At 38.8% G+C, this 26494-nt stretch overlaps 1 protein-coding gene across 2 annotated transcripts in view; it reads left to right on the forward strand.

Annotated features, from left to right (window-relative positions):
- Positions 1-26494, forward strand: part of RNF103 (ring finger protein 103) — a 113599-nt gene that overhangs the window by 43765 nt on the left and 43340 nt on the right. The window contains exon 1 of one of the 2 annotated variants that reach the window (XM_028122331.2): positions 9123-9260. The exons of the other annotated variant lie outside the window; for it this stretch is intronic. Within the exon in view, the coding sequence (XP_027978132.1) occupies positions 9216-9260 (45 nt within the window). The 5' untranslated portion in view covers positions 9123-9215. Of the gene's footprint in view, positions 1-9122; positions 9261-26494 lie in introns of those variants that run through there. 2 annotated transcript variants of the gene reach the window in all.

Below are 26494 nucleotides of genomic sequence, written 5' to 3' on the forward strand. Positions count from 1 at the left end.
TAAAAATCTTTATTAGATAATTTTAACATTTTTGTTATCTCATTCTTAGCATCTATATTAAGTTTACTGGGGCTGCCACAACAAATGCCCACAAACTAGGTGGCTTAAAACAACAGATATTTATTCTCTCACAGTTCTTGAGGCTAGAAGTTAAGGTGAAATCAAGGCTGAAATCAAGTTTTTTGGCAGAGCCATACTTTCTCTAATGGCTCTAGGAAATAATCCTTCCTTGCCTCTTCTAGCTTTTGATAGTTCAGTCTTTGGTGTTTCTTGACTTGCAGATACACACTCCAATCTCTGCCTCTGTCTCCACATGGTTTTCTCTATTATGTGTCTGTGTCCAAATTTCCCTCTTCTTAAAGGACACCAGTTTTATTGGATTTAGGCCCAACCTTAATATAATCTCTACTCAATTTAATTTACGGGTAAAGACCCTATTTTCAAATAAGGTAACATTCAAAGGTTCCAGTGGACATGGATTTTTGGGAGACTCTGTTCAATGTAGTAAAGTGTGTATTGATTATATTTTTTTTCATTTAGTTTGAGAACTTCCTGGTTCTTGGTAAGATGAGTAATTTTCATTTGAAACCTGGACATTTCATATTATGTTCTGAGATTCTGTATCTTATTTAAACCTGTTTCTGCTAGTTTTTTTTCTGACACTGCTTTGGTAGGAAAAGTGGAGGTACCACCTCATTACTTACAAGTGAACGTAGAAGTCCAAGTTCCTTCATTCAGTGAGACATGAAAGGAGTTCCTTTTTTTAAAAAGTTTTTATTTGTTTAAGGAATTTCTACACCCCACATGGGGCTTGAACTCATGAGCCTGAGACCAAGAGTTGCATACTCTTCCATCTGAGCCAGCCAGGAGCCCTGAGAGGAGTTCCTCTTTAATGCTAGGTAGAGATGAGAGTTTCAGTTCTCCACTGATACTATGGGGGGTGGTCTCAGTATCACTGGGTGATGATGAAAGTCCTGAGTCTCCATTAGGTCTCCTCTAACACCACTCCAGTGGGGAGAGGGAGGGTTGCCTTGTGACTACCAGGTGTGGTGGGAGTTCAGGCTCCCCAATTTCCATTAAGATTTATTATTTGACTTATGAGTTACTTGGAAATATGTTTTCACATTTCAAAAATAATTTCAGTTTTCTTTTCTGTCATTGATTTTTAACCCAGTTGAAATGTGGTCTCATTTAGTGGGATGTGTATCAAAATGCTTTCTTCACTTGTCTTATATTTTAGTACATAGTCAATTTTGGTAAACCTTTGATATGTAATAACTTATTCTGTCTGTTGTGTACAAAATATGACAATTAGATTAAATGTTTTCATGTCTTATCTTCATGTCTTGTTTTCATGTCTTCTCTGTCTTTATCAAATGTTTGTCTTCTTGCTCAATTAGTGAAAGAAAGGTTCAGATTTCTCCCTATGATAGTGGGTTTATGTATTTCTCTTTGAAATTTTCAGTTCTTGGGGTGACTGTGTGACTCAGTCAGTTGGGTGTCTGCCTTTGGCTTGGGTCATGATCCCGGGGTCCTGGGATTGAGCCCTGTGTTGGGCTCCTTGCTCAGCAGAGAGTCTGCTTCTCCCTATGCCCCTTCCCACCACTTGTGCTCTCTCTCTGTCAAATAAATGAATAAAATCTTTAAAAAAAAAAGTTCTTGCTGCTGCTGCTTTTTTTTTGTTAGACTATATGATTAGCTTCCTGGTAGATTGATATTTGCACATTATAAATAAACTTCTTTATACATATAAAGCTATTTTGCCATAAAATCTATTTTGTCTGATAATAATATAGTTATAGCCGTTTTGTTTTGGTTAATAATTGCCTGGTAAATATGTTTGTGCAGGTCTTTCTTCCAATTTTTTTTTTTTTGTATTTTATGTTGTAGTTTTGTCCCTTTTAAGTAGCTTAAAACTAAATGTAAAAAAACCTAGTCTGGAATCTCTTTTCAATGGTGAGTTTAGTGCATTTCATTATGAATACTGATATATCTTTATTTCTATCATTGTCTTTTGTGTCTCCTACTTTTCCTGACTTTTCTGTCTCTTTTTCTACCTTATTTATTTAAAATAATTTTAATTATTTATCTGAGAGAGAGACTGAGAAAGCACGAGTGCGGGGAAGGGTAGAGGGGGAGGGAGAAGCAGAGTTCCTAATGAGCAGGGAGCCTGATGCAGAGCTCAATACCAGGACCCTGAGATCATGACGTGAGCTGAAGTCAGACACTGAACTGACTGAGCCACCCAGGCACCCCTCTACCTTATTTAGGTTAATATTCTTTTTTAAAGATTTTTTTATTTATTTGAGAGAGAGAGAGAGAGAGAGAGAACACGAGTGGGGGGAAAGGCAGAGGGAGAGGAGAAGCATTCTCCCTGCTGAGCAGGGAGCCTGCCATGGGTCTTGATCCCAGAACCCTGGGATCATGACCTGAGCCAAAGGCCGCTTAACTGACTGAGCCATGAGGCACCCCCAGATTAATATTCTTAATTCCATTTTTTCCTCTACTATTCTGGAAGTACTGCTTTTTAGTGATTACCCTTAAAATTCTAACAAATTTACTTAATATCTAAAATTATTCAGTATCTTTACTCTTTCCCAAAGAATATTAAAGTATATCTTGTTTTCAGTATCTCACTGTTGTGGGGAAATAAGGGAAGATGTGTGATTCCCCTGTGATCATTTTAATTTCCATGACTTCCCACCCATTTTTTCATATTATGTTGTGGAATGTCTTAGTTTTACCCTTTTAATCTCCCCAAATTCAATATTATTATCATTTATTCAATCAATTCTTTTCAGATTGACTACAGTATTCACTAAATTATTTGTTATCATTTCTTTGTGTATCTAAGGCCTTCCTTTTAAGGGGATCATCACTATTATTTGTAAAACACATTCTTTAGACTTTTGTTTAGTGTTAATCTAACAGTTTGCAGATTTTTTTTTTTGTCTGTTGTTAGTCATTTTTACTCCTGAAGATGTCTTTATTTTGCCTCCTTTTGGAATGATAATTTAGCAGGGTATACAATTACAAGTTAACAGTTTGTTTCCCCCACCCTGCTCAGGTCCCCATGAAGTTCTCAACAGTTTAAATTAGGAACAGTTTAATTGAATAGGCCTAAGATTTGCAACACAAAGGAAGTAGTATAAATTTAAACCCACAGGAAGGCAACCTTATGATTATGGTTTCTTAAGGAAGCCTTCTAATTTTATTTTTTCACCAGATATGTGGCCTGAAACAAACATTTTCTTCTTAGCCCTCTTTGTTAGCAGATAGATTTCTCTCCCTAGTCTGTCCTTTCACTGAGGGTGAAGTCTTCAAGGATCTTATATTCAGGGGGTCTCAATTTTGCTTCACCATTTTCCTGGCCTTTAAAAGCCTTGCCTCCTGTTCTTCTGCCCAATCATTAAAACCAAGCATACTATGTGATCTCAATTGTGTGACTTTCAAGAAGAGATAAAACTAATCTATGGAGATACAAGTCAGAATAATGATTATGTTTGGTGGGTATTGACTGGAAATAGGCATCATAGCACCTTCTAAGATTTTGGAAATGTGTTTTTGTTGTTGTTGTTGTTTTAAGACTATTTATTTATAGACAGAGAGAGACACAGCGAGAGAGCGAACACCAGCAGGGGGAGCGGGAGAGGCTCCCTACCCTCATAACCTCATCTAAACCTAATTATCTCCCACAGGTTCCATCTGTGGTATGGAAGCAGGTTTCCCGCGGAGCAGGGAGCCTGGTGCGGGGCTCTATGCAGGGCTTGATCCCAGGACCCTGGGATCATGACCTAAATCACAGGCAGTCGCTTAATGACTGAGCCACCCAGCTGCCCCGATTTTGGCAATGCTTTAAATGTTGATCTACATAGTGGTTTTACAGATATATACATATGTAAAAATTCATCAGTTCATACACTTAAGACCTGTGCACTTTACCATCTATAAGCTATATATAATTAAAAAAAACCAACAAAGTTCTAAGTTTCTGTTATTGGCAGATATTACTAAATTCTCTTATATTTTTTGAGATCAACCATGCACAAAAAAATAGTTCTGGTTATATTTTATCAAGACTCTCTATGTGTTTGTAGTGACTTTTTCAGAATATTCAGCCTAACATCATGTTGAATGTGTGAGTCACATGCTACTCTTCCAATTCTGATATTCTGATACTATTTTTGGCAACTTTAGTAAAGTATTGCTTACATGTTCCAGCTGGATTCGTCAAAGTCCAGGCTTTGTCTCTGCTATGCTGTGCAGAAATAAGAAAAGTCATGTGAATCTCCCATCAGAGTTTTAATGGTGGAAATGGTGCTTTAGAGGGCAATATGTGATGGCTGTAGTGATTACTGTGATTTCCCAGGGAAAGATCATCCTTCAAGCTAGAGTCAGGCCTTGGATATCTACTTACCCCTTCCAAGTAGAAACTGTCCCTACTTTGGGGCCACTCATGGAGGATAGAAGTCTGTTTATTTTGAAACGATTCAGCTAATCAGTCTCCATCCTCTATCACCTTCTCTCTTCTCTAAAGTGGAGGACTCATATATAAATGAGAATTGTAGTTTAAATTGTAGCCTTTCAAAAGATATGTTGAAGTCCTAACCCTCATTACCTCAGAATGTGATCTTATTTGGAAATAGGATTATTGTAGATATAATTAGTTAGGACAAGGTCATGGTGGATTAGGGTGGGCCATTAATGTGACTGGTGTGCTTATAAGAAGAGGAAGAAAGATACAGAGGGGACACTGTTATTGACTGAATTGTGTCACCCCCAAAATGCATATGTGGAAGCCCTAACCCCCAATGTGTTGGTATTTGGAGATGGAACCTGTGGGAGATAATTAGGTTTAGATGAGGTTATGAGGGTAGGGACCTCATGATGGGCTTAGTACCCTTATAAGAGAAAAAGACACCGCAGCTTGCTCTCTCTACCATGTGAGGATGCAGTAAGAAGTCCAAACCAGGAAGAGCGCTCTCTCTAGAGCCTGACCTTGCTGGCACTTATCTCGGACTTCCAGCCTCCAGAACTGTGAGAAAATAAATTTCTGTTGTTCAAGCCAATTTTTGGTATCTTGTTATGGCAGCACAAGCTGACTCGTACAAACACCACGTAATGACAGAAGCAGATATTGGAGTAATGCAGCTGCAAGCCAAGAAATGCCAATGATTGACAGCCATCAGCAGAACCTAGGGAAAGGAACAGAAGGATTCTACCACAGTCTCAAAGGAAGCGTGGCTCTGCTGACACCTTGATTTTGGATTCCTAGTCTCCAGAACAGTGGCAGAATAAATTTCTATTGTTTTAAACCACCTGTTTTGTTGTACTTAGTTATAGCAGTCCTCAGAAACTAGTACAGGTAATCATAAGGTTGGTGGAGGAATGCTGGAAATGGGAAGATGACTCAAGGTTTTCTTTGCCTTCTCTCAAGTCATAAGCAGTGGCTAGAAGCCCCTGAGATCTGAAGGTTAGTCAGAAATTCAGATAAATCCATCCCCAAATTATTATATAAGGCATGGGAGGGAATTCAATTTTCCAAAGGTCAGTTTATATCTAACATTTTCAGAGTCCATCTTTTGTATAAAACAAAGTGTATCTTGGTTTTATTAGGCCAAAATTCCTGCTAGGAATTGGGTTGTGGTTTTTTCTTTCCCAAAGCATTTCATTTAACAATCTACCTGGTGAATGGGGAGCAGCTGTGAGCTATGATGCCTCCTAAGATGGGAAATATTACAGAAATGAGCAAGGACAAACTGGGGAATGGAGGAAAAAGAGTCCTTTCTATTTTTCACTTCAAATTCAGGGAAATATTTAAAGCATCGGGCATTGTAATACCTTTCAACTGCAGGACATGCATCTATTTATAATATTTTTCAGGGATCAGGAGAACGCATATAAAACCTTTGAAATTGTGTGTGAATAAACGTCTTTGTGAACATATGGCAAGGGAGTGTGATCCTGTTAAACACTTGCTGTGTTTGGCAGGAGCAAAGAGCTAGAATGCCTGCTCACTTAGTTCTTCCCACCCCCTCAGATGTGAGTCTTAGCAAGTGGGAGGATCTGGTGCATGCTTCCTGAGGTCCATGTATGAAGGACAAACTATAGCTGCAGCCACAGTTTTGTCTAGTGCCAAAGCAGTATCAGGACATAAATAGAGGATATGTTGCTCTGGGGGTGAAGCCTGGAGAATGTGTGGAGGATGCACAGTGCCCTTTTAGTCACTGAGGAAAACTGCATTGATGTGTTTATAGGGCTCTGTCAGTAGCTATGGGCTCTGTATTTCAGGTAGATGCCACATGCCCAATCCAACCTTCCTTCACACTCTCTTTGGCCTCTCTGCCCTTGATAACCAGCTTTAAAACAAGTGCAGCTTTAGGAACTGAAGTGCCTGTGGTCCAAAACCCACACCCAGAAACTGGGAAGGCTCTTAGGCACATGGTGTCTCTTTTGTACGGGATACTCCTCATATCTCTGCTGGCTCACCCTTCAAGGCTCACTTATATATCACCTTCAGGGAGGAGTCACTAATCACTATGTTCTTCTTACGGTCAGAATTTTGCACATTTGTAGTAATTCACTTAACTTTATGGATCACCATTGTTTAATACCTGTCCTCACCAGATTGTATGAGGTTCTTTTTTGTTCACTATAGTTTTCCTAGAACCTATAGAATGCCTGACCTATAGTAGGCGTTTGATAAATACTGTTGACTAATTGTAAGTTCAGTGTCTTCCTATATGAAAAATTGCTGCCTTATAGTTCATCCAAAAAGAAAGAAAAAGAAGAGGAGGGATGTGGTGAAGAAAACCTTAAAAACATTTCCACAGATTTCTCATTTTCAAAGTTCCTTCACATTAAAAAAAAGGAAGAAAGGAAAGAAGGAAAACGGTTCAGTGGAAAATGGGCAAAGGATAAAAGAAGTAATTCACAGAAGAAATTCAAATAGCCAATAAGTATACAAAAAGATGCTCATCTAGACTAGTAATCCTAGAAATGAAAATTAAGAACAATATTTTATCCCCTCAGATTGGTAAAATTGCAAAGTTTTGATACCATTCATTGCTAGCAAGGATTTAGGGAATAGGATGCTCTCATACACTGTTGGTTGTTCATAACTAGTGCAATCTGTATGAAGACCATTGGTAGTATTTTTAAAATTAAAACTGTCTTTATTTATTATTTAATAGGGAAAAATTGGAAACCATTTGACCTCACACAATAGGGAAATGGTTAAAAAAATTTAGTGCATTCCTGCCACAGAATCCCTTAGCTATAAATATTAACATCAATGAAAATCTATGTAAAAATTTTTTAAAAAGGAGATTGCAAAACAATACATATAATATGATCCCAACTAAGTAAAAATATATAAAAGCATATTCTCCAAAGGAAAAGATCTCAAATGATTCACACTATGTATAATTATAATAATTTTTGAAAGATTTTATTTACTTGAGAGAGAGGGAGTGAGAGGACATGAGCAGGGGAAGGGCATAGAGAAAGGCAGATTCCCCGCTGAGTGGGGAGCCCAACGTGGGGCTTGATCCCAGGACCCAAGGATCATGACTTGAACCGAAGGCAGACACTTAACCCACTGAGCCACCCAGGTGCCCTTATAATTATAATAATTTAATTACAAGGTCCTTTGAGACCTTTTCCCCTGAGGAACTAAGAATGGGATTTTAATTTTTACAATGAACCTGTACTGCTATTTTTAAAAGAACTTTATTGAAGTATGATTGACATATAGTGCACATATTTAAAGTATCCATTTGTTTTGGCATTGTATACATCTGTGAAACCATCACCACAATCAAGAGAATATCCATCACCCCCAAAAGCTTACTCATGTGTCTCTGTAGTCTCTCCTTCCTGCCGCTTCCTAAACTAACCCGTCCCCTAGCAACCACTGAGCTACTTTCTGTCACTATAGACTAGTTTGAATTTTTTAGAATGCTATATAAATGTAATCACACAGTACATACTCCCTTTTTTCTGGCTTCTTTCAGCATAATTATTTTAAGATTCATCCATGTTGTTGCATGTATCAATAGTTTGTTCATTTTTATTGCTGAGTAGTATTCTATTGCAAGGATCTATACAATTGATTTATCCATTCATCTTTTGATGGGCCTTTGGACTATTTCCAGTTTTTGGCTATTACAAATAAGGGTGCTATGAACGTCTATTTACAGGTGTTTGTAAAGACATATGCTTTAATCTCCACTAGCTAGCAGTGGAATGGCATAAATTAGGTGTATGCTTAGCATTTCAAGAAATTACCAAAACATTTTCAAAGCGGTTGTACCATTTTACATTCCCACAAAGAGATGGAGTATGGGGTTGTGGCACTAAAATGTGTGGTATCTTCACCAAGACGTTTGGAAATGACAGTAACCATCAGCTTACTGCATAGTTTTAATCAGATTGCCAGGCTAAAATGCGTCTAGTCCTTTTTAATCTCAGATGCTGACCTTTGATTAAGGTCATGGTCATGGTCCATGTGGCGTATAGGACGACACACACACAAATGCCAGGTAGGACTCATCCGCGTTGGAAAAGACGATGAACGTCTGTTCACTGTGACACTCGGGCGGAAAGAAGAGAGCTGGAGTTCAAACACATTGAAAAGTTACCATTGTTGGGACTTGGTTAAGAGAGGGAGAGAAGATGATGCCCAGGTTAGAATGATTAGGTGATGGTGGCGACAAGACAGGGGAGGAGTGGGTCTAGAGGGAGGAAGAAGGGGTCATTTCTGGCTTTGCTGCATGTGACGTGCCTAGGCGATACACGCCACTCGGAAAGTGGTTGTAAAGGGACTTCCGTCTAGGTGGAGATAAAGATTTCCGTGCAACAACATACAGTTGTGGAAGTATCAGGAGCAGCTGTAATTACCACGTGCAGTTAATAAATTCCTATCTTCCAAAGGAATCACTTCCACACCTCACTGAAACAAGCCTAACTCGTCCGAAGGCTCTACAAACGCCCTCCCAGAACGTGCGCGATTCCAACGATCTTTCTGACGAAACTCCGCCCCGCCCAATTTTGCGCATGCGCCGGACGCACGCGCACCACGTTCACTGCGGCCTCTCCCTTCTCCGGGAGTCTGGGCTCCTTTCCTATCGCCTGCCCCGCCCAGGCGGCTGCCCGTGACCTGCCTGGGCGCAGGGAACGGAAAGCCGAAAGGGGCAAGACGAGTTCAGTTCGCCATGGGGCTGTTTGGGAAAACCCAGGAGAAGCCGCCCAAAGAGCTGGTAAGGGCTACGGTGATGGCAAAAGAGTCGGGGGATTTGCGTGGGGCGTAGTGGAGTTCGTAAGCGACTGGTCACTGTCCCTCCCGGCTGGCCAGGTGCCCTCGGCCCCTATTTCCGGGGTCTTCCACTCGACCGAGGGGCCAGAGGAAGAATCTCTAAGGAGGCGGCTGTGGCTAAAGAGAGTCCTGCTACGTCAGAACTCCATAGGGCGGCCGAGGGCCAGATAAAGAGTTTCTCAGCCCCGGTACTGGGCGCGGAGGTAGCAAGACGCTCTTGGCCTCTGGAAAGCCTTTCCCCTGCGCGCGTTGGTACGTCCCGCCCGGAACCTTTTCCTGGCCGACGCCCCGCCCCTAACGCCCGCCTCCGGACAATTGGCGGACCTGCCCGTACCCCGAGAGTGGTACCCTGGAAGCCCCGCCACCGCCGCCCCTTCCCCCTAACCCACTGTAGTAAGTGGGAGGGTCTGTTTCCTCTTGCCTTGTCCTACAACATTATGTTGACTGCAGACACGTTAATTATAGAAGGGACCCGACTCGTGGGAATGGTACTGAGGATAACTCAGGACCTGGCTTCGAATCATCTGGATCTACCTGTAAACTGAGATAATGGGATAATGTGTAGCGTTTGAATGCCCTGCAGAGTCAGTCTCTTCCTAAGTTTGAATCCTGGTTCCCCATAGACCAAACATTGTGATCTAAGGAGAGTTCATTTCTCTGTGCCTTAGTCTTGTCAGGTAGGAATGATAATAGTTTCACTTCAGAGTCATGGAAGATGAAAGACTGTGAAGTTTTTTAGTAATGCTAAAAATTAGTAGGGTTAATTCTTTATAGATTCTACAACCTGGCCACCCAAGTGCAGACCAGCCTCGTCGGCATCACCTGGTAGCTACTTCGAAATCTGAGGCCCTACCCAAGACCTTTTTAATCATAATTTGAATTCTAACAAGATCTTCAGTGATTTGTGTGAACGCTAAAGTTTGAGAAGCATTGCTTTACAACACCCAGTACAAATTTACCCATAATGAAAAAAAAACCCACCTTGAAATCCTTCATTTAATAAATGATCTCACCTGTTCTGCCTTTGCAGGCATGTTTTTAAAAACCAATGTTCTACATTATGAAGTTGCTGACACATAATGTGTGTGTTAATGTTGGTTATATTTGTTAACTGTAGGTCCTAGAACACTACATCCTGTATAAATATTAGTTTCTGTAGGCAGCTTACTCAGTTTTACTCCCTGGTAGAATAAAAATTGTGGAGCTTAAATGAGGTAAGACTGTGTGACATTACTTTGTAAGCTGTAGAGCATTATATAGATGCACATTTTATGGTGTGTATGTATTCAGAGATGCTTGTTATTGTAGAAGTGTATTTTTGATGTTAGGGAAAGATTATTTTCCTTCAGTGTTTGACCTTAGCTTTGCCATTCATAAAATGAGATAAGGTTCTGGGAAAACAGTCTTACTACTATTTAAACTGATCTGTTGTATATGTGTTACTTGTGTAACACTTAGAGTAGTTTTAAATGATAAATAGAATTGCTAAGAACATGATGTCAGAATACTTTTCCAGTAGGGTAACCTACCTAGGAAAGTGAATCAACACCAGAAATTTTCAGGGTTAATGCGTGAGATTGGTTTTTAAAATATGCCTGCCAGGGGGTGCCTGGTTGGCACAGTCACTTTGCCATCCAGCTCTTGGTTTCGTCTCAGGTCATGATCTCATGGATCGTGAAATCAAGCCTCATGCAGGACTCTGCTCTCAGTGCAGAGTCGCCTTGGGTTTCTGTGCTTGGGTTTCTCTCTCCCTCTACTCTCTCTCTCTCTCTCTCTCATAAATAAATACATCTTTAAAAAATGTATATGCCTGGGGCACCTGGGTGGCTCAGTCATTAAGCGTCTGCCTTTGGCTCAGGTCATGATCCCAGCGTCCTGGGATCAAGCCCTACGTCAGGCTCCCTGCTCCGCGGGAAGCCTGCTTCTCCCTCTCCCAATCCCCCTGCTTGTGTTCCCTCTCTTGCTGTGTCTCTCTCTGTCCAAAAAAAAAAAAAAAAAAATATATATATATATATGCATGCCTGCCAGTGGGATATCATAGAGAGGAAATAAACAGCCAAGGAATGTATCATCTAGCAAGTAAGATAAGCATTTCAAGAACAAGTCTGGATTGGGTACTATATAAACAGTTACAGGAGCTCAGAGGTTGGAGTGATCACCCCCAGGCTGGGGTGATCAGAAATGATTTGGCCCTTTACTATCATGTTTTCCACACATCTCCTTCCTGTGAATTGGTTCTTGACTGTTTAGTGGGATTTTTAGTATTATTTATTTTAATTGGTGCTGGAGATACCCTGCTCAAGATTTTCTTTAGGTTCCCTTTAATAGTACCTCAGGCTAACCTTTGGGTTCTGATTATATCTCGTTCTAATTTGTCAGACAGTGTTTCTGTTTGGGTTCAGCTTCTACCAAGTTCTCTTTATAACTTGTGATTTATGACCAAGGAAAGTGTTTTGTCACCTTCCACAATTATTTAGTATTGAGTTTGTAAATCCAGAAAGTGCCAATAAAGCAGGAATGAGAAATACCGTTTTTTCTCTGTGGAGCTGCTGACACACAGATAAAGTCTTGGGAAACATATATGAATAGGACATGTAATGTCAGGTATTTTAGTCTTAGTTTGGCATTTTTTTTTAAGAGAGAGAAGGAGAAAAATTAAATGTTTAACTTTATAAAGGAAGTAAAGGAAATTAAAACCAAAGATAACATTTGCAAAGAAGAGAGGAGAGAATTGACAAAATGCCAGAGTCTCAGCTGGGCAACTGTTGAATTAGGATAAATTTATAGTATGCCTTCCACTGGGGGCTGGAACATGAGGGCATGTGGGTCATGGTCCCAGCATAGGTGCAAAAGGCAGGTGCAGCTGAGCCACGCCATCATGGTTGTCATTTAGGCCATCGTCACAAGTCAGTCCAGGCAAGTAAAATACATTAGGGGTGGTGTTCCCACAGCTTTCGTACAGCATGCAGCACAGAGTAGGTGCTAAATAAATGTTGAGTATGAATGAATAATGGTAAATTGAATAATGGTCAGACTAAAGTCAAATATTCCTAAAGCCAAATAGTCCTAAGATGAACAGTGTTTCAAAGGATACTCCAGGGAAATGTTATAGCTACTTAAGGGGCCTTACAGACTAAAGCTATTGCCCCCAGGCATTTCTGATGATTGCCGGAGACGTTTTAGTGGTGAAACTTGTTCTACCTTAAAGTGCCCACGTGAAGAGTAGATTGGGCCTGCTAAGGATGAAGAAGCCTTGTAATTTACTTAGAAACCTGTAACTGTGTTGTGATGGGACTCAAGAGTACATGAGATTGTGTTGGAAAGAGATTCTTCTGTTGGATTGAGGTACTGCTGGAAAATTGTGCTGTCCTTACATGGGGATTTCGCTGATTTAGCCTTTGGATAGGGTAGTACAGTCATGGCATCAGAATTCCTAAATCATACGACTAACTTATATCTTTACATCATGTCTCATGGTTGTGGGTTGCTATCAGAAAAAAAGAAAATGAGACAGGGAGATGGAGAAAAAGAGAAAGTTTCATTTACTTAGTTCATCCAATAAACATTTATTGAGATATTTTAGTGTATATTGGGTTGGACACCAGGTTTTCAAAAAATAAGACACTGGATGAGAACATCAAAGAATACCAAGTTTACTGGGGGAGTCTGGCATGTGAATAAATACTCATATTTTAGAGTAAATAAGGGCAATGATGTAAGTATATACAAGCTCTGTGATGTCACAGTGGAAGGAGTGGTTAACTGTTCAGAGTGGGAAAGAAGACCTGATCAGGTAGGGTATCTAGATCTTATCACAAGGGGCATTAGTCAGATGGGTGATGTGGTATAGGATTAGGAAAGAGGGGGCATCCCAAGCACAGTAAACGGTATGTGCAGCGTGTGGAAGTGTGGAGCATAGATTGGAGGGACCAGAAAAAACTTAAACGTGGTTAGAGGATGAAATACTGTGAAATCTGAGTGGGATGCAGGCGGAAGTGATGGCAGTGTCAGATCTAAAATTGCAGAGGTAGATAGAGGTTGGATTAGCAGAGCCCAGTGTGTCATGCCCACTAAGGATGAGCACATTCGGAAGAGTGGTTTGGAGCAAGAATTGGAGGGAAGAGAATTAGGTATGGGGGCCAGTTCGTGACCCGGCCGAGAGATGATGCTGGTCTTAGTTGTGGAAATAGGGAGATAGAGAGAATAGGATGAATTTTTGAAATATTTAGGAGATGTGGTCAGAATTTGCTGATCTGCGTGTGGAATGAGAGTGTAAAGCTGATTCTTAGGGTTGACTGGAGGTGAGGTTAAACAGAGACCTGTCATTCCCCTCGGTTTCACACTGTGAACTGAAAATGAGAGAATTCAGAACAACAGCAGGTTTGATGGGTTACTGGTGGTGGAGGGGAAGGAACCACAGAGTTCAGTTTTGGACAGAATTCAGGAGATCAAGGAAAACATTAGAGAAAAGGTTATCCTGGGAGAATATTTTTCTACTTTGTCCACTCAGCAAAATTGTAAGCTTCTTGAGAGCAAGGATCATGTTTTTCTTTATCATTCATTGAGTCAGCATAGTGTGGAACTCCCTTAGTAAGAGTAAGGGGCCTATCAGGTATTTGCTTGATGAACAAAAGTAGAGGTAGTGGGAGAACAGTTACACATTTGAAGTATAAGGCTATACTTGTCCCTCTTTTGTATATCCATCTGACAGTGATCATAATAGGCACATTTTGACCTTATTTCAGTTATTTGTTCCTTTTGCTGAATTTCTAGTTTTATGTATGTTTTAAATCTTGAAGGATACACAAAATCCCAGTTTACAGAGATTACCTTTAGGGAGAAGTGCTAGGTAGCTGAGAGTCAAAAGTGGGAGGGGAACTTAGTTTTCACTATGCATATGCCTGTTGTAGTTTGCTCAGGCTGCTGTAACAAAGTACTATAGATAAGGTAGCTTACACCCAATAGAAATTTATTTCTCACAGTTCTGGAGATTAAGAAGTACAAGATCAAGGTGCCTACACATTGAGTGTCCGGTGAGGACGTGATTTCTAATTATAGATGGCTGGCTTTACACTGTGTCCTCACATGGTAGAAGGAGGAATCCAGTTTTCTGGGGTCTCTTTTGTAAGGTCACTAAACTCATTCATGAGGGCTCTGCAGTCATGACCCAGTCACTTCCCTCATGCCCCACATCCAAATACTATTACATTGGGGATTGGGTTTTAACATAGGAATTTTGCGGGACATATACATTCTGTCTATAGCAATGTGATTAGAATCTCCCAGCCTGGGACCTGAAATCAGACATTTCTCTAAGGAGCACTGGTTTCTTTTAGTGGGAATGGTATTTAGAAACCAAAATTTAGGTGCTCATGGTGCTTATTGCTACTGGAGTGTTCTTCCTTCTAGGTCTTTTAATTGGACAGAACTAAGAAATCATTCTTTAAAAAAATCATGAGGTGATTAGAGACTAGGTTGCTTTGAACCAGCCCTTCTGCCAAAAATAACTGGAAGAGCTAGATAAAAACCATAACTATTTGTAATCACTTAAAACTATCTAGGCAGTGAAGAATTGCAAAATCAAAATCCCAGAGAAAAGGGAAATTCAGTTACATGAGCCCAGTCATTTGGGACCACTTTCCCACTAAAGACATCCTCTAATTCCTAATGCAGTGGTTAAGAAACTGAGAATTTGAGTGGAGTTCTTCACAGACCCTATGGTTAGATAGTTCAGAGATTAGAGTTCAGGGCATACCAATGATAAGGGATTCAGGTAAATTTCCAAGGCTCTTGGTTGGGACTCTGAAAGGATACACTTCAGCAGTGGCAGTGATCTGGGAGTAAACTGGCTTTCACAAAGATTGAAGTCCAGTTTCAGATCCCTGATTGCATTCATTAAGCTTAATTAAAAACCAATCGACAGTGTCCTTAGGCTAGGTGTTTGCCAAAAGCAAATATGTCTTCTCTGGAAGGAGATAACATTATCCAGAGACAAATTATCCTGTGGATTTTTCATATACAGTATTCAGAATTCAGGGGAAAAAAATTGACTCTTAGGAAGTCTCTATTCTGAATATGTCTTTATGTATTCTGGATACCAACTCTCTATAAGTGCTTTTTATTTGTTACCATTTATATCTTTAGATCTCAAGATCTCCAAATTTGTGGCCTTTCCCCTTTCTATAAATGGTGTCTTATGATGAACAGAAATTCTTAATTTCAATGTAGTTAAAAATATCAGTCTTTTCCTTTATGCTCTCGATTTTTGTCTTTTTAAAAAGATTATTTGGGTGCCTGGGTGGCTCAGTTGGTTAAGCGACTGCCTTCGGCTCAGGTCATGATCCTGGAGTCCCGGGATTGAGTCCTACATTGGGCTCCCTGCTCAGCAGGGAGTCTGCTTCTCCCTCTGACCCTCTTCCCTCTCGTGCTCTCTATTTCTCATTCTCTCTCTGTCAAATAAATAAATAAAATCTTTAAAGAAAAAGATTATTTATTTGTCAGAGAGCATGCGTGAGAGAGCAAGCACAAGCAGGGGGAGACTTCTGTGTACAGAGGTGACTTCTATGTACAGTCAGGTTGAGAACCTGGGACATGGCTGGATAATTTTGGTTGTTCCCATTTCTCCTAGGTATGTTTTTCTTTTGCAAAATCTCTTTTGATTTTTGAAGTTAACTTTTTTTTCTTTTTGACAAGATTTTATGAAACTTTCTCTTTGACATTTAAAAACATATAGAAAGTTTCTTTAGATTTTTCATTGTTACTAATGGCTCAAATTTTATGCTCCTTCACAACGCATATTCCATGCAGTTGAATTCAACATGTTATTGAGCATCTGCTTTGTGCCAGACATTGTGCAAAGGCTAAGTGAATAAGAAAAGATCTTTGATCTCTGGAGTGGACAGTCTATAAATAATTTATAAGTATAATATGGTTTATAAAAGAAGGGAGTTATAGCATTGTGTGTAATTATATTGCAAGGGGTTTAACCCATCCTAGAGGTCAAGGAAGGCCTCCTCAAAGTATCATTTAAGCTGAGACTTGAAGAACACGTTCAGAAAACATGTTCTTTAACTATTTTTTCTGACTACTGCTGACATTTGGGGAAAGAAATATTTCCTGCTGGTCATATGACATTGTTCTATCAGCTAGTTGCCACCTTCTTTTTTTTTTAAGATCTTCTTTGTCAGAGAGCACAAGCAGGGGAAGCAGCAGGCAGAGGGAGAAGCAGGCTCCCCGCTGAGCAAGGAGCCCAATGTGGGACTGGATCCCAGGACCCTGGGATCATGACCTGAGCTGAAGGCAGACACTTAACTGACTGCACCACCCAGGCGTCCCTAGTTGCCACCTTCAACATAGTTATTAAATTGCTCCAATTCATGCCTCAGTGCTTCTAGTAGTCGAAGTACTTCAAGTATAAATATAAGGTATGATTTATCATATTAAGATGTTAATAAAATGAAAATTGAGCTTAATCAACATTATCCGGAAGATTTGAATTTAGACCATTTAAAAACGAGTTTGCTTCAGTTAATTATAAAAAAGTATTTACTTTCATTTATATAGTTAAGTATATTTGTGTGGGTCAAATTCTAGGCCTCTATTCTGTTCCATTGATCTATGTGTCTCTTTGTCTCTACATCCTTGCCAACAATGTTTTTTGTTTTTGTTTTTGGGTGGTTTTTTGGGGTTTTTTTGATAGCCATTTGCTGGGGGTGAAGCGGTATCTCATGGTTTTGATTTGCATTTTTTTAGTAACCAGTGAAGTAGAATATCTTTTCATGTGCTTGTTGACCATTTGTATATCTTTTTTGGAGAAATGTCTTTTTTATGTCCTTTGTACAATTTTTAATTGGGCTGACTTTGTTGTTGAATTGTCGGATTTCATTACATACTTACAGTAAGCTTTTATCAGATACATGATTTGCAAATATTTTCTCCCATTTTATAGGTTATCTTTTTACTTTCTTGATAATATTCTTTACACAGTTGTTTTTAATAGATTTATTTATTTGAGAGAAAGAGCATGAGCATGGGGGGGGTAGAGGGAGAGAGAGAGGCAGAGAAGCAAACTTCCCACTGAGCGCAGAGCCTGACACAGTTCGATCCCAGGACCCTGAGATCATGACCTGAGCCTAAACCAAGAGTGGAGGCTTAACCAACTGAGCCACCCAGGTGCCCCAGTTGTTTTTTAATTTTAATGAGGTTCAGTTTATGTATTTTTTCTGTTTTTGTTCATGCTTTTGGGACATTGCTAATTATCCATTGCTAAATTTGATACTTGGAGAGTTTTATAGATTTAGCTCCCATAGCTAGGTCTTTGACTCATGTTAATTTTTATATATTGGAGGTAGGAGTACAGCTTGCTTTTTTTTTTTTTTAAGATTTTTTTGGTTTGAGACAATGAGGGGGGAGGGGCAGAGGGAGAGGGAGAAGCAGACTCCCCGCTGAGCAGGGAGCCTGACATGGGGCTCCATCCCAGGACCCTGAGATTATGACCTGAGTCGAAAGCAGATGCTCAACCGACTGAGCCACCCAGGTGCCCACAGCTTGCTTTTGTTTGGTGTTTGCATAGTATATTTCTGTATGCCTTCACCTTTAATCTTAGTCTTTATATTTAAGTGGGTTTTTGGTGGGCAACATACAGTTGGGTCTTGCTTTTTATTCCCCTCTCCCCCACTCTGACACACTGTCTTTTAGTTGGTTTATTTAGACCGTTCACATTTAAAACTACCATTGATACAGCTGCATCGTCATCTATAGTGTTGGAACTGCTCTCTATTATACTTGTTACTTTTTCCCATCTTAAAAAAAATTTTTTTTTTGCCTTGTGTGATTTTAATTGAGCATTTTATATAATTCATTTTATCTCATATTTTTGCATATCAGTTACACATCTTTAAGATTTTAGTGATTATCCCAGATTTTGAAATACATGTTTGCAATTAACTAACTTAACTTCTAATAACATTATACTGTTTCATGTTTCACATGAAATGCAGGTACCTTCTAACATTGTACTCCCAATCCCCCCTCCTGTCCAGTATGACCTTGTTCTCATTCATCTCACTTATCTGTATGCTGTCTTCATCCAATACACGTTTATTGTTATTACTTTAAACAGTTATCTTTTAAATCACTTAAGAATAAGAAAAGTAAAAATTTTGCCTTCATTTATTTTTTTGATACTCTTTATGTAGATGCGAGTTTCTAACTACATAATTTTTCTTCTCCCTGAAGATCTGTGTTTAAACATTTCTGGTAAACCAGATCTGCTGTGAGGAATTCCCTCGATTTTTATTTGTTTGAGAGTCTTTATTTCTCCTTCTCTTTTGAAAGATCATTTTGTTGGACACAGAATTCTAGGTTGGTGACGTCTTTTCAACACTTTAAATATCTCCATCCTCTTTGTGCTTGCACAGTCTCTAACAAGTCCTTTTTAATTCTTAACCTTGTTCTCCTATAGGTAAAGTGTTTTTTTGCTCTGTCTTCCTCCAGGATTTTCTCTCTGCTTTGGTGTTCTACAGTTTAAATATGATATCACTAGTTGTCATTTTTTGGACTGTTAATTCTAGTTTGTGTTCTCTCTGCTTCCTGGATCTTTGGTTTGGCGTCTGTCATTAATTTTGGAAGGTTCTCAACCATCATTATTTCAAGTATTTTTTCTGTTCCGTTTCCTCTTTTATCTCCTTCAGGTATTCCAATTATATATTACATCCTTTGAAATTGTCTCACAGTTCTTAGACATTCTTTTCTTTTCGTTTTCATCTTTTTCTTTTTTAAATTTCAGTGGCTTCAAATTCATTGATTCATTTCTTGGCTATGTCCTGTCTACTGATGAACCTATCAAAGGTATTCTTCATTTCTGTTACGATGTTTTGTCTTAAATTTCTAGCATTTCCTTTTGATTCTTAGTGTTTCCATCCCTGTACTTGCCTTCATTATCCATCTCTTCTTTGATAATATCTGCTTTTTTTCACAAGAGCCACAAAATGTCAGACTTTATGTCACACCTAATCCTGGTTCTGATGCTTTCTTTGTCTCTTCAGAAGTGCTTTTTCTTGCCTTTTAGAATGCCTTGAAATTTTATGTTGAAGACCGAACATGATATGAAGGTTAATAGGAACTGAGGTAAGCTGGTTTTCAGCATGAGGTTTTATGTTAATCAGGCTAGGAGTTTGGCTTTGTTCCTGTTTGCTGTAGCTGTAGGTGCCATAGGCTTAAGGTTATTCTAGTGTCCTTGTTTTTATCTCCTTTGTTATCTTGGATGCCCATAAAAACTTTTTTAGGTAGATAAAACTCACTTTGCATCTCTTTTAGCTCTAATTCATTGTTATACTGGAGCCCTGTTGGTGTGGTGGGAAGGAAGATGTGGGGGACCGGAAGCATTCTACAATCTTATTAAGTCTGTGTTTTAGTGGCGTGTGTCCCCGGACTGTGACATCCCCAAGTATTTCTTAATTTCTTGCCCACTTCTGGTGACACAAGAAGACTAAAAAAAGAGCAGAGTCTGGTAAATGCCCTTTCCCAAAGTGGGACAAGGCTCTAGTAGGGTTTATTTTACTGAAGAATAGGCCTTTGTTATGGAGACCAGTCTGTGCATATTTCTGAAAAATGGTTACTTTCCCCCTCTTTCTATCAGAAACACAAGGGTGGGGGGATCTTTCTTGCCTTTTCAACATGAGAAACTTCTGGAATTTCTGGAGGTAAAACCCATGAAATTGTGGTGTCCTCTAGGAGTTTCATTCTCATGGTGATCTATACTCCTCCTGTAGCAGCTAGTCAAAATTACCCCTTAAATGTTCCTTCCAGTGTTCCAGGTAAGCATATCTCAACTGTGATTCTCTGTATTCACCTCTCCACATTTCAGGATAGTAGTTTGCCCTGTAACCTTGGTTTTCTCATGAGTCCAAGAAAATTGATGATTTATTTTTTATTTTTTATTTTTTTGGTCGTAGGACAGGAATGATGGCTTTTGAGCTCTGTATATGTCAGAGTTGAATCTGAAATTTGTCTTCATTTTTGAATAATATTTTCACTGGTATAAAATTTGGGATTGAGAGAATTTCTTCTTGCAGTATTTTAAAGACTCTCAATTGTCTTACAATTTGCATAGTTTCTTTTGCGAAGTCTGATGTAATTCTTATTTTTGTTCCTTTGTAATTAGCATGTATGTTTTCTCCCTAGCTGGTTGAAGATTTTATCTCTGATTTTCAACATTTTATTTTTTAAAAGACTTATTTATTTTAGAGAGTGGGAGAGAGCGTGTGTGAGCGGGGAAGGGAGGGGAGGAGGCAGAGGGAGAGAGAGAACCTCAAGCAGACTCCCCACTGAGTGTGGAGCCTGACATGGGGCTCGATCTCACGACCTGACCTGAAACCAAGAACCGGAGACTTAACTGACTGAGCCACTCAGGCACCCCTGATTTTCAGCATTTAAAATATAATGTGTTTAGGTGTGTGGTGTCATGTTACATTCTGTTTGTTTTTTATATTTTCCTTGCTGTGCATTCTCTTAAGCTTCTTGGCTCTGTGGTTTGATATGTTTCATTATTTTTGGAAACTTTTCAGCCATTCTCTTCGTAAGTACTTCTGTTTTCTCTCTCATCTCCTGCTGGAGTACCAGTTACACATATGTTAGACCATTTGTTATCACTTACAGCTCTTGCATACATTGTTTTATTTTATTCTTTATTTTTTAGTTTGGGTAGCCTTTATTGACTTCAGGTTTGTTGTTTTTTTCCTCAGCTGTGTTTGATATGCCAATGAAGACATTCTTTGTATGTGTTTAAAATTCTTTCTCCCATTTTCAATTAAGACTGAAAGTGGATGTGAACTCCCATTGTGCCTGGGGCTCCTGAGGTTCTGTGCTGTCCATACTCGGACTTCATCAGTTTATTACAAATTTTAACTGAATTTTCCTTAATTGCTTCCAAGGTGCCTGCCATCCCATGTAGGGCCACAGATAATTTATGTTCATTGTTCCCTCCCTACTTGGAAGTGAGTCTTTTGTTTTTATTTCATTCTACTTTGTTGCTTTGTGACCAGTTTTTGACACGTTCAGGAAAAGTTATTTTTTAGTTCATCCAGCTTGTGTTATTGAGTCTTCCCAGCTTTCTATATCGAGGCAGAGATGGAATTCTCAAATTCTTTTTGAAAATTTCCCTCATTAAATTGGACCTATTTATTTTCTAAAAATTTTATCTATCTATCTATCTATCTATCTATCTATTTATTTATTTATAGAGAGAGCATGCACTAGCAAGGGGAGAGGGCAGAGAGAGAGGGAAAGAGAGAATCTTAAGCAGGCTCCATGCTCAGTGTAGAGCCTGATAGGCTGACCCTGAGATCATGAGCTTATCCAAAATCAAGAGTTGGACACTTAACTGACTGAGTCCCCCAAAAGCACCGTAGACCTGTTTCTTAAGTGTCTTTTTTATTTTTTCAACAAGTGTATATTATATCATTTTCCATTTTGCAGCCATTTGCACAATTTTCTTTCTTGGTATTGTTTTCCTATTGCTACCCTATATATTGGTCCTTACAGTGAAATGTATGATTTATGACACTGAGGTCTTTTCTTTTTTTTTTTTTTAATATTTTATTTATTTATTTGACACAGAGACAGAGAGGGAACACAAGCAGAGGCAGAGGGAGAGGGAGAAGCAGGCTTCCCGCGGAGCAGGGAGCCTGACGTGGGGCTCGATCCCAGCACCCTGGGATCATGACCTGAGCCGAAGGCAGACACTTAATGACTGAGACACCCAGGTGCCCCAACACTGAGGTCTTTTTAAGAGATGAAAATCTATTTTTCACTAAGTCAAAAAACTTGTGACTTTATTTTGCTCTGGTTTGGAAATAAGTGTAGGTAATCCATCAATTGTTATTTTTCCTTGTAATGAAAACAGATTGACTTTAATCTTCAGTTATCATTTGTCATGCATTTTACTTTTTTCAACTTTTTATTTTAGAAGAAGCTGATTAAGTGTCAATTATGAAACAAACAAAATTTGGGTTTAACTATTTTGAAGTTTTGGGTGATTGTGTAACAGAAGGGAGTGTGGTATCTAAAACATTTTAAAAAAAGAGATTCAGTGAGTCTTCCTAATATTATGAGATGGAATTTAAAAGTATTTCTTCCAAACAAAGATGATTTAAAGCATTTATAAATTGGGTTTTTAAAAAAATCTGTAAGTCTTACATTTTAAAATTTTAATTGAAATATAGTTGATATACAATATTAAATTAGTTTTAGGTATACAACATAGAGATCCAGTGATCATATACAACATTATGAATATCCATGATAAATGTTTTACAATATTATTGACTGAATTCTCTGTTGAACTTTTCATTCCCATGACTTACTTATTTTATGATTGGAAGTTTGTACCTCTTAATCACCTTCACACATTTTGCCCATCCACCCACTCCTCTTCCCTTCGGCAACTACCAGTACTCTATATTTATGAGTCTGTTTCTCCTTTTTTTTGTTGTTTTTTTTTGATCCTATATATAAGTGAAATCATGTGATACTTGTTTTTCTTCAGCTTATTTCATTTAGTAGAATACCCTCTAGGTCCATCCATGTGTCACGAATGACAGGATTTCATTCCTCTTTACAGCTGAGTAATCTTCTGTTTGTGTGTGTTTGTGTGTGTGTGTGTAATCTTTATTCATTTATTTATAGATGGACACTTAGGTTGGCTTCTATATCTTCGCTATTGTAAAGAATGCTGCACTAAACATGGGGTGTATATATCTTTCTGAATTAGGGTTTTCATTTTCTTTGTGTAAATACCCAGAAGTAGAATTACTGGGTTGTATGGGTAGATCTATTTTTAATTTTTTGAGGAACCTCCATACTGTTTTCCATAGCAGTTGCACCAGTTTACATTCCCACCAGAATGCTTGATGACTTCCTTTTCTCCACATCCTCTCCAATATTTGTTTCTTGTCTTTTTGATGTTATCCATTCTGACTAGTGTGAGATGATATCTCATCGTGGTTTCGATTTGCGTTTCCTAATGGTTAGTCATGTTTAGCATCTTTTCATGGGTTTTTTGGCCATCTGTATGTCTTCTTTGGAAAAATTCTATTTAAGTCTTCTGCCCATTTGTTAATCAGATTATTTGTGTTTCTGGTGTTGAGTTAGAGTTCCTTATATATTTTGAATATTAACCCTTATTGGATATATCATTTGCAGATATTTTCTCCCACTCAGTTGGTTGCCTTTCCATCTTATTGATGGTTTCCTTCATTGTGCAAAAGCTTTCTAGTTCAGTACCATCCTAATTATTTGTTTTTGCTTTTGTTTCTCTTGCCTGAGAAGAATGTTGCTGTAATTGATGTCCAAGAGATTACTGCCTAAAATTTTCTTTTAGGAGTTTCATGGTTTCAGGTCTCACATTTAGGTCTTTAATCCATTTTGGGTTTATTTTTGTGTATGGTGTAAAGAAGTAGTCCAGTTTCATTCTTTGGCATGTAGCTGTCCAGTTTTCCCAGCACCATTTATTGAAGAGATTGTCTTTTCTCCATTGTATATTCTTACCTCCTTTGTCACGATTAACTGACCATATATGCTTGGATTTATTTTTGACCTCTCACTTCTGTTCCACTGATCTATGTGTCTGTTTTTCTACCAGTGCCGTATTGTTTTGTTACTATAGCTTTGTGGTATATTTTTAAATATGGGATTATGATACCTTGAGCTTTCTTCTTTTTTGAGTTTGCTTTGGCTATTCAGGGTCTTTTGTGGTTGCATACAAATTTTAGTATTAGTTGTTCTTGTTCTGTGAAAAATGATGTTGGTATTTTGATAGGGATTGCATTGAATTTGTAGGTTACTTTGGGTAGTATGGTCATTTTAACAGTATTCTTGTAATCCAGAACCTGATATTTTTCCTTATTCTTTTTTATCTTATATCTTATTTTTAAAAAATATTTCTTGAAATAGATTATATTTGCACATATAAAATTCAAAAGGCAGCAAAGTTTATCTTTATGTATACTGAAAACTAAATCTATCTCCTTTCAGTCTTGTTCACGAATTATTCAGTTTCCATCCTTGAAAGCAGCCTAATTTCTTGTGGGTTCTCCCATTGATATTCTAGAACATATGAACATATAAGTATCTCTATCTTTCCCTTTTTCCACCTTTCTTTTCCTTTCTTCTCTGTTCCTTCCTTCTCTTTCTCCTCTCTATCCTTCTTTCTCTAACATATATGTCATACTGTAAACGTCCTTTACATTGCTATTTTCATTTATATTTTGGGAATTAATTCCATGGGTAGTCCTCATTGCATTGTTTTTTTCTTTTTAGTTAGAGTATAATGTCAGTTTATGGAAATTCTCTAATATGTTTAGTGTTCTATTGATATATGTTAGGTAATTTCTAGTCTTTTGCTACGACGAACAATGCAACAATGCATTTTTACAAAAGTCATTTCACCATTGCCATCTAAGGTATTAGATTGCATACTCACCTCTTAAGGAATATGAGCAGTTGGGGCGCCTGAGTGGCTCAGTTGATTAAGTGTCTACCTTTGGCTCGGGTCATGATCCCAGGGTCCTGGAATTGAGCCTCATGTTGTCGGACTCTCTGCTCAGTGGGGAGCCACCTGCTTCTCCCTCTCCCTCTGCCTGCTGCTCCCCCCCCGTGCTCTCTCTCTCTCTGTCAAATAAATAAATAAATAAAATCTTTTAAAAAATCTTTAAAAAAAAGTTTTTCATCAAGACAGATTAGCTATTATCATTTATTTATTTTATAGTAGTAAAAATTTTCTTTTCTTTTTTTTAAGATTGTATTTATTTATTTGACAGAGACACAGCGAGAGAGGGAACACAAGCAGGGGGAGTGGGAGAGGGAGAAGCAGGCTTCCCGTGGAGCAGGGAGCCCGATGTGGGCCTCGATCCCAGGACCCTGGGATCATGACCTGAGCCAAAGGCAGATGCTTAACCATCTGAGCCACCCAGGCGCCAATATAGTAGTAGAAATTTTCAATCTGATTCTATGTAAGTGTGTGTTGGCATAATACTCCTTGTATTTGTGGAGTTCCATGTTAGATTTATTTGAAAGATTCACTAAAAACAAATTTAAAAATCACTGCAGTTTCATTCTGCCTTGCTTTAAGGTTTGAATTTGAATTGTGAAACTTATCTTACATGTGGTTCCTGGAATTCTAGTGACTGCTACAGGTTTGTACTCCTCATGGGTGCATTGCTTCTAGCTGATTGGCTATCCTCAAGGATTAGCAGTTGAAAGCATTAAAAATAATAGGAGCTAATCAGTATTTTGACCCATGAGAATAAAAATCTAAAATTTATGTTTAGCTTTATAATAAACAGGATTAGGAGTAACTTGCTGCCTTATAAGACTCATTGCTATGATATAAAAGATGATAAATATTTTTTCTTTTTTTGCTTTCTTTTAGAGAGAGTGCACGTTGGGGGAGGGGGAGAGGGAGAGAGAGAGAATATTAAACAGTTCCATGCTCAGTATGGAGCTGGACACAGGGCTCAATCTTACAACCCTGACATCATGACCTGAGCTGAAATCAAGAGTCAGATGCTTAACTGACTGAGTCACCCAGGCGTCCCAGTATTTTTTCTGTAAACCTGAATCAAATAGCTTTACCCATCAGTGTTGCTAGTTCAAACAAATTATTTAACCAAATTCATTTTTGTACCCCATTTTTGCACCCCTCTGGTCTATATATAGGGAAGGACACTCTTTTGCTTAGGTCCCTTAGTGGTGTTTGTTTTCACTCTGATTTAAATGTTACAGTCCCCTCTTCCCTGCCACCACCCACCGTAGTGGATAGTCACATGGTTCCCTTGCAGACTTTTTGTCTATTTTGTTTTTAGAAGATTTTATTTATTTATTTGACGGAGAGACACACAACGAGAGGGAACACAAGCAGGGGGAGTGGGAGAGGGAGAAGCAGGCTTCCTGCCAAGCAGGGAGCCCAATGTGGGGCTTGATCCCAGGACCCTGGGATCATGACCTGAGCCGAAGGCAGACGCTTAACGACTGAGCCAACCAGGTACCCCACCTTGCAGACTTTTTGAAGTCTGCTCAAAAGTCACCTACTATGGTGAGCTTTCTTCAACAACCCTATATGAAATAAAAAACCTCCCCCTGCCTGCCCTCATCCTATTTTCCTTGCTTCATTTTCTCCCT

This window comes from Eumetopias jubatus, unplaced genomic scaffold (genome assembly GCF_037043125.1).
Source record: "Eumetopias jubatus isolate StellerSeaLion01/CBP00866 unplaced genomic scaffold, mEumJub1_p1.0 scaffold_9, whole genome shotgun sequence".
NCBI classification, from domain to species: domain Eukaryota; kingdom Metazoa; phylum Chordata; class Mammalia; order Carnivora; family Otariidae; genus Eumetopias; species Eumetopias jubatus.